The sequence below is a fragment of the Vitis riparia genome, chromosome 8, assembly GCF_004353265.1.
Source record: "Vitis riparia cultivar Riparia Gloire de Montpellier isolate 1030 chromosome 8, EGFV_Vit.rip_1.0, whole genome shotgun sequence".
NCBI classification, from domain to species: domain Eukaryota; kingdom Viridiplantae; phylum Streptophyta; class Magnoliopsida; order Vitales; family Vitaceae; genus Vitis; species Vitis riparia.
The window spans coordinates 22568598-22582801 of NC_048438.1; the positions used below are offsets into that span (position 1 = coordinate 22568598).

The 14204-nt window shown below is 34.3% G+C and overlaps 1 protein-coding gene across 1 annotated transcript; it reads right to left on the reverse strand.

The window, feature by feature from the left end:
• Positions 1-218: 218 nt before the first annotated feature.
• Positions 219-10194, reverse strand: LOC117920524 (DNAJ protein JJJ1 homolog). The gene is made up of 3 exons (XM_034838118.1): positions 8483-10194; positions 891-952; positions 219-775 (listed from the first exon to the last, which is right to left on the reverse strand). Exons 1-3 carry the CDS (start codon positions 10148-10150, stop codon positions 718-720), a joined length of 1788 nt encoding a protein of 595 aa, XP_034694009.1. The 5' UTR covers positions 10151-10194; the 3' UTR covers positions 219-717.
• Between the last annotated feature and the right edge of the window lie 4010 nt (positions 10195-14204).

Sequence of the window (14204 nt, forward strand, 5' to 3'; positions counted from 1 at the left end):
TAAATTTTATTTTTATAGAAGTTTCAAAAAAGTTAACGAAATTTAGAAAAACACAAAGATGATATTTAAAGATTTTTTGAATCTGTTTTAGATGATGGAGAGAGAGAGAAAAAAAAATGATATTAATAAAAACACGTGTTTGGCTTGTAAAAATGAATTCAACATAAAAAAATAAAAAAATAAAAAAGGTGGATCAGGAAGCATAAACTCTTGAAAGCATATCACAAATACAAATTAGATAAACTTGCCAAAAGGTAAATACATAAAAATATGGGGGTGAAGATCGTGTTTGTGGCAAATGCTATCATGATGCTTTTGAAATGAAGTTAAAATCATAAATATTGTTAGCATGCCCCAAAAATCCATTACAGAAGCCGATAACCACATCCTTAATTTCTTACTCAAAATTTTCAACCTCTTGTTGCTTAATTGATCCTTCCTTCTCCGCCTATCAGAACTCAACACCACAAGTTTTGTAACTTTTAACCAACGCCATCTTGCTCCAGGATTAAAAATCCTGAGATTCCATAGGTCAGAAAATAAGCACACATGCACAATTAATTCACTGTTTAAAATTCCTATACTTTCTCAAGTGGAGGCACCTTTCCATGTTTTGACTTGATAACAAAGAAAAACAATTTAATATTTTGGGGGGAGGAAAAAAATCAAGGCGGACCAGTTCCTGGAAGCCAATCAATGGACTGAGAATTTGTGAATTCACCGAGCTCTCAGCATGGCGTGACCCGTGTCACCTAAATGCTGATGTAGTTTATTCCTGTCCATATAAATTCAAGGAACCAAAAATTGAAACAGCAAACCAGAATACCTCGTCAACAAATCTGATTAAAAGGATAACGAGCAAGGCAGAAAAGACCACCATAAATTACCACCTTGACTCAAAGTCTTCTCCACATGTCTCACATGTGTTGCCCAGTGCCTTTCTTTGTGCAACCTGAATGACAAATACATTGCTTGTAATCAGAACAGGAGGGACGAGAGCGGACGACACAAGTTGGAAGTACTGAAATTTCATCAAGCACTCAAGCTATGAATACTAAACAGCAATAGATTTTGACAACATCAAACTCCTGAAATCGGATTACCCAGTTTTCCCTATGGAAGTAAAGTGATGAATAATAGGCGTCTGAACCGCTCACATAGAATTCAGTCAGTCAAAAGGCAATTCTATATTTCTTATACAGTCTTTGGAATTAAGTATAAAAATCTTCCCACTTGGAGTTAGTTTTTTAATATGCAAAGAAAGAATATATTTATACCGCCTAATAAAAAGTGTCACAAAGGTATAAACGATGTAAGCAAATCAGTTAAAAAGCCAAACAATGCCTAAAGGAACACAAAAAGTAACTCCCCCACATCGCTTAGAGCTCAGTCAATCAGTGAAGTCTAAGGTAGACAAATAGCTATTACCTATATACATTCTAACCCACTCTCAAAAATGAACATGAAAGTTTGCTTGATTGCTTAGTCCTCCTATTTCTTTCTTTCCAAATTGTCCAAAATAAACACCAGGGACAGCTCTCCAAGCTTTCTTCCTCATCTTCCTAACAAAAGAACCATTCCAACTTAAAAGGGCCTCCCTCACAATAGAGTGCATCACCCATTTTATCCCAAATAGAGTATAAATACAATGCCACAACATGACTGCTTTCAAATTGTGAAGGAGTATGTGATCAATTGTTTCTTCATCGCGTTTGCACAAACAGCATCTATTCGGAATTCTCCATCCCCTCCTTTTAAGCTAGTCTGATGTCAAAACCCTCCAACAAGGAGCTTCACATGCGAAGAAACTCACCCTCATGCATAGATTTAAAAGGTGTGCTTTAGGCAAAAACCTAGGTGGAAGGTGGTGCAGCATGAAACTCTAGTGCCTTACTCTAGGCACAGCCCGTTGAAGAAGGCCCTACTCAGGCACAAAAGGCACGTGCCTTCAACTAGGCGCACAACTCTATAGAGGCACACTTAGTCCTTTTTTTTTCCCTCCCTTTTCTTCTTATTCTTCTTCTTCTTCTTCTTCTTCTCTTCGGCCTTACAATCCACTTCCAACCCAAATTAAGGCATTTTTTTGTTTTTACTTTACCAACAAAATGCAGCATTTTGGACTGATTTGGTTTTAAAGAAAAAACAAGGGTAAAGAAAAGGGCAAAATGATGTCATATTGACCCATGTGCTTTCTTTAAATCCAAACCAGTCTAAAACGTTGTGTTTTGCTGACGAAAAAAAAAAAATGCCCCCTTGGTATGAAGACTTTGTTTAATAGAAAAAAAAAAAAAATCAAAACACTCTCATCTACATTTTTTGTCAATTATAATATGCCTTGTCTATTTAGTTTTTTTTTCTTTTTTTACTTTCAAATTTCTCTTTTCTTGATTGTAGTTATTTTATTCTAGTATATGTAATTTGCTTGCAAGAATGGATATTAAAAGTGAAGTCCAAGTAGACTCTAGTGCAAGTGGAAGGAAAGATCCTAGACGAAAATATGCTTGTTTACCAAATGAAAAAGACTTGAACACTGTCATATGCATTTTCTATGACAAAGTAACAAAAGGAGGCATATATAGACACAAACAACATCTTATTGGTTGACATAAAAATGTTACAAAGTATACAAAATATCTAGAACATGTTAGAAAAGAACTGGAAGCTTATAAGAGTGCAAAAAAGAGAAAAAGAATAAATGAATATGGGGGACCAAAACGTAAATGAAGACCTGCTTAGCTTCGAGGATTGTGAAGAGACAATTAATAGTAGGATGGGTGTCGTTGATGTTTCTAGTGGAGGTGACCAATGGGGAAGTAGTAGTAGGACAATGCAATCTTTATTGCAAAGACCAAGACAAAAAGGTCTCAACAATCATTTTTTAAACTCCTAATACAGAGGTGGTTATTCAAAATTAGAAGAGTGAAAGGATGACCAAACTACTATCAATGATGCCTACAAAAAAAACAAGCAAGAGAAAGAACTTGTATACTTGTCACAAGGTGGATATATGAGACTACTATTCCATTTAATGCAATCACTCATCCAAGTTTCAACCAATGATTAAGGCTATTGGCTAATATGGTGTGGGTATAAAGGGACCAAATCTTCATGAGGTAAGAATTATTAACCTCAAGAAAGAATTTTTCATAGGTAAGCAAAGATATATTAAAGCACTTGCAAAAAGGCACAAAAAAGTACACAGCCCAAAAGCAAGCCAAATAAGGAAAAGAGGAGAAATACCCACCACCTAACAACAAGTTGCCCTAGCTGACAGAAAAACAGAACCAACAGGAAAACCCTACAACCAGAAGCATCCTCTTCCCTCAACCCCCAGCACCACTCCCATTTCCTCTAGTAGTGAACGGAGAGCTATTGTAGTTAACTAAACACTCTAGCTTTCAAATTTCCCTCTCAAAACGGGAAGAAGATCTTTTCTCACCCCCTGACATCCTCAACCATTGCCCTTTTCTTAACTCTATTTTTCTTATTAGAGCACAAATTTCCTTCTCAAAACCTGATATTGGCATCCTTAAACAATTATTGAACTCAACAAAACCATTAGGAAGGCTCTTAATACTCTCCCCCTCCCAGGCCTTGAATTCCACATCCCTTGGAAGTCCCAACTCCTCGACCCTGGCAACCATCTCCATACCAGAGGGTTCCTTCACAGCCTTCTTCAAGAGATCCAACACGCCACCATCTTGCAATACCATCTTTAATGGTTGACAACTAGGGTTTTAAGGACCCAAGGAAAGGGGAGAAGACCATATAAGCCTATTTGCCTCCGCCACGAGTGCTCAAGAAGATAGCGAATCCACAGGAAATGGCTCATTGCCCCCTTCACACAGGAAAAGGACATCGAGACCACGGGGCAACTCGACTCCAGGCTCCTCATCTAAGGTCGAACCCTACCCTCTTCTCTTGACTGAACCACCAAAACTATCCCCTCCTCTACTCTCTCAAACGAGAAGAACACGCCCCTCTTGCACTTTCTCTGCAGAAGAATCCAGCCCTTGCAAGCCGCATCGCCTTTTAAAGTTCCACTTAAAGGCTCATCCTTCTCTGAGGCCCTTCCCACCTTTGCTTTAGTGCAAACTTGGGACTGACCCAAATTTAGTGGACCCACCCCTCTTGAATCCGAAAACAAAAGAGGCATGCCCAAATACACCACCACGGGCCTCTTCCAACCCTTGTCAGCCCAAACAAGGAGGCCCAAGTACCTCTCCACCATCCTTCACAAAGGCAACAGGCCCAATTGCCCCACTTTCTCCCATAACAGTTGTAACCCTCTTATCACGTCCTAAACCCCCCTCCCCCCTCAACACCCTCAACAGAAATTGCTACAAAGTCCATTGTAGCCTCTCCTACCAACTTTAGCCTGCAACAAGTCAAACCTACTGCAACAACTTTTGCACTAAAGCCTGCAACACCCTCTCCTACCGCCTTAGACCTGCAACAGAGGGACTCGACAGCTGCTACAGTACTCAAGGAATGTAACCCCCTCCACTCGTTTCATCAACACATGAGGGGACTTCCACTCCTCCCCCAACCTTTTGCTCGTTGGGTGCACAGTATCTTCTTTCTCGGCTCCACAAACGAAAAACCCGACGGAACTTCCCAACACAGTTGTAAAGAGAAGTTGGAGCTACTCACTGCCACTTGCAACAAGCTAGGTAAAGAACTCCCAACAGGATGCACCAAAATCCTAGCCTAATGCAGATTAGTCATTAGAGTTGTGTCTTCATCCACAGTGACAAACCCTCCACATTCATCCCCAATCTTTTTAAACACCATTGATGTAACGAGAAACCCAACACCCTCACCCACATCTCCTTGGCACAACCCCCCTTGCCCAGACAACCAACCTCGAGAGTCCACCTCACCAAGTGCAACACTCTCTACTTAACCCTTCATGAACCTCTTGCAAGCATCCTTTCTGCCTAAGCAATAATCCCAAAATAAAACAAGAGCAAGGTACCTCCAAAACCTGAAACCACCCCCCCCCCCCCCCCCCCCCACCCCCTCCTCACCCCAAGAAAAATAAAATGGCTGCTCTAAACCCTTGCCAAACCAACCGACCAAACAACTGCATAGAGACTCCCCCTTGCCTTGCACCTCGCTCTCTCCAAACTAAACCTAGACCGCTTCGCCTGCCAATCCACGAGCCTTCCTCATAGCATCAGCAAAGGACCCACAAGTTGTCTCCTCCCTACCGGCGCTCCTCACCTCAGCAGGGAGGAGTCTTACAAACGAAAGAAAGAAGTGACCCTTACAAACGATTTGATGAAAGATTGTATGGTGGAATGGAAAAAAAATGGATGTTCAATTATGTCGAATGGATGGACCAATTGGAGTGAAAGAACTCTGGACATCTTTTTGGTTAATTATTCAAAGGAAACCATGTTTATAGAACCTATTAATACTTCTTCGATGATTAAGATGGACGAAAAAATATTTGAATTACTTGACAAATGGGTGGAGCAAGTTGACGAAGAAAATGTAATTCAAGTTATGACAGATAATCACTCAAGTTGTGTGATGACAGGTAAGAAATACTATTTGAATTTTTTAAAATTAAAATTATTTCTCTTAAAACTTGTACGAATTTATTATGTATAATGTCACATTAAAGGGTTACTAGAATTAAAGTGACCACATTTGTATTAGACACCATGTGTTGCACATTGCCTTAACTTGATGTTGGAGAATATTGGAAAACTAGTCAACATTAAGAGCATATTGGAGAGCACTAAATGGCTTTATTTATAACTACTCGAGGCTACTCAACATGACAAGGCTTTTTATTGGACAAATGGAATTGCTTAGGCCTACTAAGACTCGGTTTGTAACTGCTTTCATCACATTGTCTCTATTGCATGAATATAAAAAATAACTTGAGAAAGATGTTTGCAAGTTCAGATTGGTTAGACAGTGAATAAGCAAAGGAGCAATAGGGAAAACCTATAGCCAACATAGTTATAATGTTTTTATTTTGGAACACTATCATCTTTTGTTTAAAGGTTTCAGGTCCCCTTATTCGTTTACATGATGGTGACAAAAAAACTCCTATGAGACACATCTATGAGGCCATGAATAGAGCTAAGGAGACAATTGTTAGAAGTTTTAATGGAATTGAAGAGAAATAAAAAGAAATCTTCAAAATCATTGATAAAAGGCGAGAGATTCAGCTTCATTGACCTTTGCATGTAGTCAGGTACTTTTTGAACCCAGTATTCTTCTTCTATGATAAACCAAAAATGGAGCATGATGCAAATATTATTGATGATTTATATAAATGCATCATAAGGTTGAGAAAAGATCCTCTTAAGCAAGAAAAAGTTATAGGAGAAGTGAGTTTGTACACAAACTCCCAAGGACTATTCGAAAATGAATTAGCTATTAGAATAGTGAAGACTAGACCACCAAGTTAATCACTTAGTTTTGTTAATTTAAATGTTTATATAGCATTTTTACTAAAACAGGTAAATTATTTCACTAAATTATTAATATCTACACTAAGTTGAATGGCGAGTTGCATATGGATCTTCAACTCCAAATTTGCAAAGGTTTGTGATGGAAGTCTTCAACCTAATATGTAGTGCATCAGGTTATGAATGGAATGGGAATATCTTTGAAAATATAAGTGACTAAAATAATTACAGGTATAGAGCCTTGAATGTCACTTAGAAGTTTAAAATATATTTATGTTCTTATAAACTTTTGTAGATTCATAGCAAAAGGAGAAATAGGTTAGCATATCAATGTTTGAATGAGTTGGTGTACATTAAGTATAACAAAGTCTTGAAGAAAATATACAATCAACATGATACCATTGACCTGATTTCCTTGAAAGATATAGATGATAGTAATGAATGATTGATAGAAAGAATGGAAGATGGAGACCCTCATGGAGGTGCACAAGATGATTTTATATTCGATGATGATGATCTGAATGGGATAATTTTGCTAGAGCTACAAGAGCTAAGGATGCTAAGTTTGATACTAGAGTTAGAGCAAGCTCAAGCACAATACCAACACCAAGAGAAATAGCTTCAAGCTCTAAAACTATGCCTACTCTTTCATTAATAGATGAAGATGAAAAAATTGTTAATTTCGCAGAGGAGAAAGATGGGAAGGGCTTCAAATGTGATAATGGAAATGATGATGATGATTTTGTGGATCTGGAGGATAACTGATGGTTGACTATTGTGGACAAATTTGTTAACCAAATGTTTTTAAATTTTGGATTGTGAACATATATTTGCATGTTGACAATTTCTTGTTTTTATTTGGAAACTTAGCATTTGGATATAGATCAACAATCATGATGCTTAGCTTATATGCTTGGAGCTTTCATTTTTTTGTTTTTTGTTGATTAGATCAAAATTTTGGATAATATTTATGATATATGTGCTTAGGATAGATAAATTAATATTAAATTTAATTATATTATATAAAACTATATATGTAAATTAGGGTGTGCCTCACTTCATTAAAGCCCTCACCTTACATTGCACCTTGCGCATAGGCTGCAGGATGACCATGTGCCTTAGGTGCACCTTTCGCCTTTTAAAGCTATGCCCTCATGAGGACCTAAGAATTCCAAACCAAGATTGTAGGGAACGCCTCTAAATTTAAAATAGAAAAGGAGGAATAAAGAGATTTAATTGAGAAATTGTCACTTCTTGTGTGTTGCAAAACTATCTTATCCTCTATACCACCACTAATCAACTATGCCTAAAGTTTCATAGAAAAGGCTTCCACCTCATTTAGTTCCCAGCCATGTATCCGTCTTGTGAACCTAGGGTTCCAACACCCACCCTTGCTTCCACATCTCAACTACCCATGCATCTTTGGTTGAAGCTGTTGAGAAAAGTGTAGGGAAAGCCTCACCTAAGGGCTTATACCCACACCACATGGCTGTCCAAAACATTACCCTCCACCCATTTCCCATCCTGAAGATCATTTTGCTTTTGAAGCCATGCTAGGAGTTAGACAATCATTATGACATACTATTGCATTTTTATCAATTAATAATGCTTTCTGCCGCATACTTTGGCTCGGGAAATTTAAATTTTGTTACTCCATTAAGGCTATCAAAAGTGTACGCACGTAAAAATAAAAAAAAAAAGGATATAGAATACACATTAGCACTCGGTCTATAATATTTAGCATAGTGAGTTGAGAGGGTTCAGGATAATTAGCAAGTGGGTAATCGAAAATCACATACTGAGTAGAAAGTTGAAAAGGGTTCAGAGAAACTAATGAGCTATTAATTACAACTTGTAACTACCCAGTATCCCACTCCTAATACAAGTGCACAATAAAGGATGCAGGAGATTAACAAACTGATCAATGAAATTTAGCACAGTATGTGAGTTTAAAGCTGATAATCGAAGCTACTCGCTACTCCATTTATAATATAAGTGCACAGCAAACGATAAATGAAGCAGCAGAGAACCAAACTATTAAGTGTTCTTACCTTTGCTTTCCTCACTTTGTTTGATTCCTTCGGTTTCGTATCTATCTCACCCTTGGAGGTAGCTTTTCTATTGACAGGTTGCTTTGGAATCTTATTTGTTTCTGCATGATGATCCTCCTTACCATCAGTTTCATTTTCTGCAACAGAATAAGTTGAAGAATCCTGGATATGTGAAGCATCAGAGCCACTATTTTGTTCATCCTGACCACCCTTGTCTCCAGTACTACTGTCAGGCTTCATTGCCTCCCCATTAGATCTCTTACCCCTGTCTTTCTTGCCTCTCCTCCTCCGCGAGCTCTTTCGGTTATCATATTCCATAAAGTCCATCTCATCATTGTTAATGTCAACAGGAGCTTCAGTAACAGAAGACTCCGGCTCCAGCACTGAAGCAACAGCAGTTTTCCCATTTTTCCTATTCTTATGGCCCGACACCATTGCTTCAAGCACACTCATTTCATCATCAGACCCCAACTCCGCATTTGTACCATTACCACTATGACTAACATCGCCAACAACAAACTCTTCCTCGTTACTGGATTCAATTTGAGCCCCATCTTCAATCTCCTCTTCCTCCAACTCCAAACCATCCTCAAACTGCTCCTGCAACTCCACCTCACTTTGATCCCCGTTGCCATGAATCCCTGCTTCAGCATCTCCATACCTTTCATCTTCTTCCTTAACTGACTCCCTAAACTCCGCCACCCACTCCTTGTGCTTCTTTGACTTCTCATGATTCTTCCACTGCTTCTCACTCTTGAACTTCTTTCTACAAAGCACACAATAAAATTCCTCCTCCTCCTTCCTCCCACCACCTGCATCCTCAAATTCCCAATCATCATCATTCCCATCATCCTCCACAGCCCTGACCCACTCCGGCTCCACTTTCGCCCTCGCCCTCTCCATCCTTCCCCTCTCAAATTCCTCCCACTTCCTCGTCTTTTCCTCCTCCTTCCTTTTTTCCTCCTCCAAACTCTTCTTCACCTGCATATCAATTACCCTCTTGTCCCTCCTCTTCACGAACTTCGCCAGCCCCCGAACCGTCTCGTTGTACTCCCTCTTGGCCTTCTTCCTCAGCTTCCGGTTCTCCTCCTCCATCAACCTCCTAGACTTTCGATTCGGCCCCGCCCTAACATCGTACTCATCAACCCACGCAAAATCCATCACTGTAGAAAACCCTATCCAATATCCATAAAATGCAGTCACCTGCGAATACGGACTCTCCAAATTCCCCATCATTGGAGCCTCCTTAATAGACCCTAACCCTAATTTTTTCGCGAAATTGACTTCAGTAGCGTAGATTTTGTCAAAAACCTCCGAATAAACCTTATAGAATCCCTTGCGCGTATCGTCGTACCCAGAATACACGGAATTGGAGAAGAAGGAGAAGAGATTGGGGACGGAGCCGTTGGAAGAGGTGGGGTTAGAGAAGAGGATTTGAGATCGGTGGGAATCGTACCAAGCGCGTTCCTCGGGATTGGAGAGGACTTCGTAGGCGTTAAGGAGCTCTTGGAACTGAGCGGTGGCGTCGGCTTTGCTGAGGCCGGAGTGAACCAGCTTATCCGGATGGCGCTGGAGAGCCAGCTTCTTGTACGCCGACCGTATTTCATCTGCCGTGGCGTCGGTTGTGAGGCCGAGAACCTCGTACAGGCATCGTCCCTCCGACGCCATGGTCTAGGGTTTTTTCTGAGACTCTTTGAATTTGAGACATGAATATGTACAATTTTAGTGTACGTTGTTGCGTATATTTGTTTTCCGTTTTTCAAAGATGAAATATTATTCAAATGATGTTTTTTATTTTGAGAAATAACTGGTTTTCGCGTAAATATGTTTTGTTATTTCAACTCTAGTTAAATAAATAAATAAATAAATTATTTTTATTAAAAATAATAATAATAAATTATATCTCAAGGTTTTTTTTAAAAAAATAATACTATTACTCTTTTCCAATAAAAACTTCAAAAAACTCTTTTATATTATTATTTTTAATTTTAAAAATATAAAATATAAAATATATTTTAAACATATACTTTATATATATATATATATATATATATATATATATAATTGGATGTCAATGGGACTATAATAAGAATATCACCTTGATAAAGTATTTGTTAATGCATTAGATGTTAATATATATAATGATAAAATGTAAGGATTAAAGATTTCATTTGTAATATTTTTAATTATTTTAAAAAGTGAAAATGACAGATAGAATTAGTTTAAATTATGGTTGATGGAATTTGAAGAAGGGTCAAACACCTAGGGTGAACATTGAATGAGAAAACCAGAACAACTTAGATTAATTTTTAAGATCAATGGAAACTATTCAATAATATATTTAGCAGATTTGTAGGCTAAGCAGTTAAAATCCAGGGCATGAGGCGCCACACAAGGCAGCTGACTTTTTAGTTTTAAAAAAAGTCGACAAAACCAGACATGGTTTTTTCAGCCGACTCCCAAGTCCCGTAGAATGATGGAATTGGCCTAGTAGCTTTACCTCAAAAGTACATAAATACCCCTACAGTGATTGAATGCAACATCTTTAACCTTACTTCAGGAGACTATAATTCAACCTCCAACCGAGGTAGACAGGGTTAATGGTGGTAAATTTTCGGGGAAAAAAAATATTATCGTAGGAAATTTAATGGCGGCAGTAAAATAGCAATATTACATATTTTTCACCATTTTATAATCAATTTTGAAATTATTTATAAGTTTGTAAAGCAATTAATAAGAAAAAAATTGAATATAACATGGATGTGTTCTATTTTTATTATTTTTCTATTGTTTTTTAAGAAAATTTATATTTAAATTTGTTCATGAATCATTATTCAATTATGAATTTAATATGATAAAAGTAATTTCATTTAGATAAAATAAATCCATTAATTATATTTAATTGTAGGAATAAGAGAAGACGAGATATCATATTTAATAAGAAATGCATATACTTATAATATGGTTTTTAATGAAATATTATATTTAGTTTGTAAAATAAATAAATAAAATAAAATGAAATATATATATTATTTCTTAATGTTTAAAATAAAAATATATTTATATGGTTAAATTGATTTAAAAATAATTTTCTATTTTTAAAAATAGAAAGTTGCTTTTAATTTTTTTTTAACACTATTTGGCCATTGTTATTGGAAACTATTTTTAAAAATATAAATGAAATAAATATTTTTTTTTTTTAATAAGTAAAAGTTGTTTTTTACTATTTTTTAAAAAATAAAAGAAAAACGTTGAAAATTTATAAAAATAAAAAATAAAATCGAACACTATATTATTCTCTTTCACTATTTACAATCTAATATCTATACTAAAATCATTTAAATTACAAATAATCTTTTGAATTTCTTTGAACTCATCTCAAATTTTTTTCATTAACCAAATAAATTTAAAATGAAATTGTATTTTATATATATAATTTGTTAATTTTTTAATAACATTAGTAATACTAAAAATAATTCAAAACTCAAAAACTGATTTACTTAATACTAAAAGGTCATAAAACTGGATAACATTAGTATGCAATAGACCAATATTTATATTAAATGTCTTGACGTATTTTTACAATTTTTTGTATTAAACAAATAAACTTCGACTTAATATGCTAAATTCATTAATAAGTCTAATAACATTTAAAAATAATTTAAAACCCAAATAATAAACCTATTAATATAAAATATTTATGGATAAAAACTGGTCTAGATCAATAATGAGTCTAATAATTTTTAAAAATAAATTAAAACTCAAATAATGATCTACATAATATCATAATTTCATGGACAAAAAATGGACTAAAATATTTTTCTTTTACATAAAATCATTATTTTCTAGTTTTTTTTATATTTAAAACTAAGCAATTAAACTCCAAGATAAAACAAAAATTAATTTATTTGATTCGTTGACAAGTTTAGTCATTTTTAAAAATAATGTGAAACTTAGTGAATAACTCATTAACCCTATGAATTTATTGATAAAAAATGATTTATAATGACTCAATAATTATTATTATTTTTGTGTATAATTATATTTTCATAAAAAATTTTACTATAAAAATCAACTTAAAATCAAATGATACTTTGTATTAATTCTATTAATGAGTTTATTTATTTATTTTAAATAATTAAAAACTTAAAATTTTTTATAGATACGGTCATTAAAAAAAAAAAACCAAAACCGATATATCATTCATGTTTTACTATAATTTTTTATTTTAATTTGTAATTACAAAATTATTTTATTTTTTAATAATAATTGAATTAAATTGAATTTATAATCTGTAAATTGATTTTGCAATGTTTTTACAATGCAAAAAAATAAAAAAAAACTTATCTAAACAGATTTCTTGTTTTTTTTTTTTAATTTTTAAAAACCGTTTTTAAAAATAACTTGTTAAACACAATTGTAATACTTATTTAAAAAATGAAAATAATATTAAAGAGTAATTTTTTTATCGCAAATGATTTACCATAGTTTTAAAAATTATATCATTTATTGCACAATAAAATCAAAATAAATCAATTATCATCCATTCAAATGAAAATTTTATATTTGAACCCTGAAAAATAATCTGCACTCATAAAAATAAAAAATAAAATAAATAATGCTAATAGATATTAAAAACAAGATTTTCAAATTTTGACCATATTACGAAATTGAAAATCTATGAATTAGTAAATCAATCTCAATGATTGAACATAAAGTTTAATCACAGATCCATAAATCCAAACAAGAATCATATAAAAACAATAGAATAATCAATAAAACTTAATAGTATTATTATTTTAAAATATCACTTTCTTATAAATCCAACATAATTAAAAACCCCTAATTAATATTTAATTATAATTTTTTAACAATTATATAATTAACCATTCTAAAATTTACACTATTACAATAAATTTTGGTTGTTTTGGATATTTGAAAATATCCTATATCTTAAGTATGCAAACTAAACAAATTTAAAATTTAAACATTAATCAAAATAAATAACTTAATACCTAATAACATCTACACATCAATAAAAAATAAATATCCAAATACCTAGTTGCATTCAACCCGATCCACGTTTTCGTTACCTTTCATGTTTATCTGTTAATACATATATTTGTTTCTATTTAATGATTAAAGTGTTGAAAAATATAGCATTCGCCTTAATTAATAAGAAAAGGGAAAAGAAAAGTCAACTACGACCGAGTCATACCATTTTAGGACACGTGGCATACAAATGATACAACTATCCATATGCTCACAAACGTGGACTAGCAGATGTTACGGTTCAATGGTCGCAGTTATTTGAAACGTACATAAATAACCCTAACTGTATTCAGATGTTACAGGTTAAACCTTGAAAGAAAACGCGAAATTTCAGGTTATATAGATGTTCTTCCTATTTATGATTTTTTAATCGATAGACGGTTGGAAATTTGAACCATGTGTCGTTTTTGCCATTAAAATATTAAAAATATTCATCATATTTTTAAATACTATGATTTTGTTCGAGGATTTTAATATGGTATTAAATATAATTATCCCACACCTCTCCCGTAGAGGTTGCTATTATGACTTAAAATGGTATATAAAAACTATAAAATTAACTGCAAAACTTTTAAGCATCCTATGAAAAAAATTATTATTATCCTGTGGAATGTATAGATTCATAAAAATCGAACATTTTTTAGGAAATTAAACTAAACTCATTTCTTAT

Coding starts and splice junctions, on each gene's coding strand:
- LOC117920524 (XM_034838118.1), bottom strand. CDS start 10,150: ATGGCGTCGGAGGGACGATGCCTGTACGAGGTTCTCGGCCTCACAACC. Junction 953..8,482: donor ACAAAGTGAGGAAAGCAAAG/GTAAGAACACTT, acceptor TTTGTCATTCAG/GTTGCACAAAGAAAGGCACT. Junction 776..890: donor GGAGAAGACTTTGAGTCAAG/GTGGTAATTTAT, acceptor TTATATGGACAG/GAATAAACTACATCAGCATT.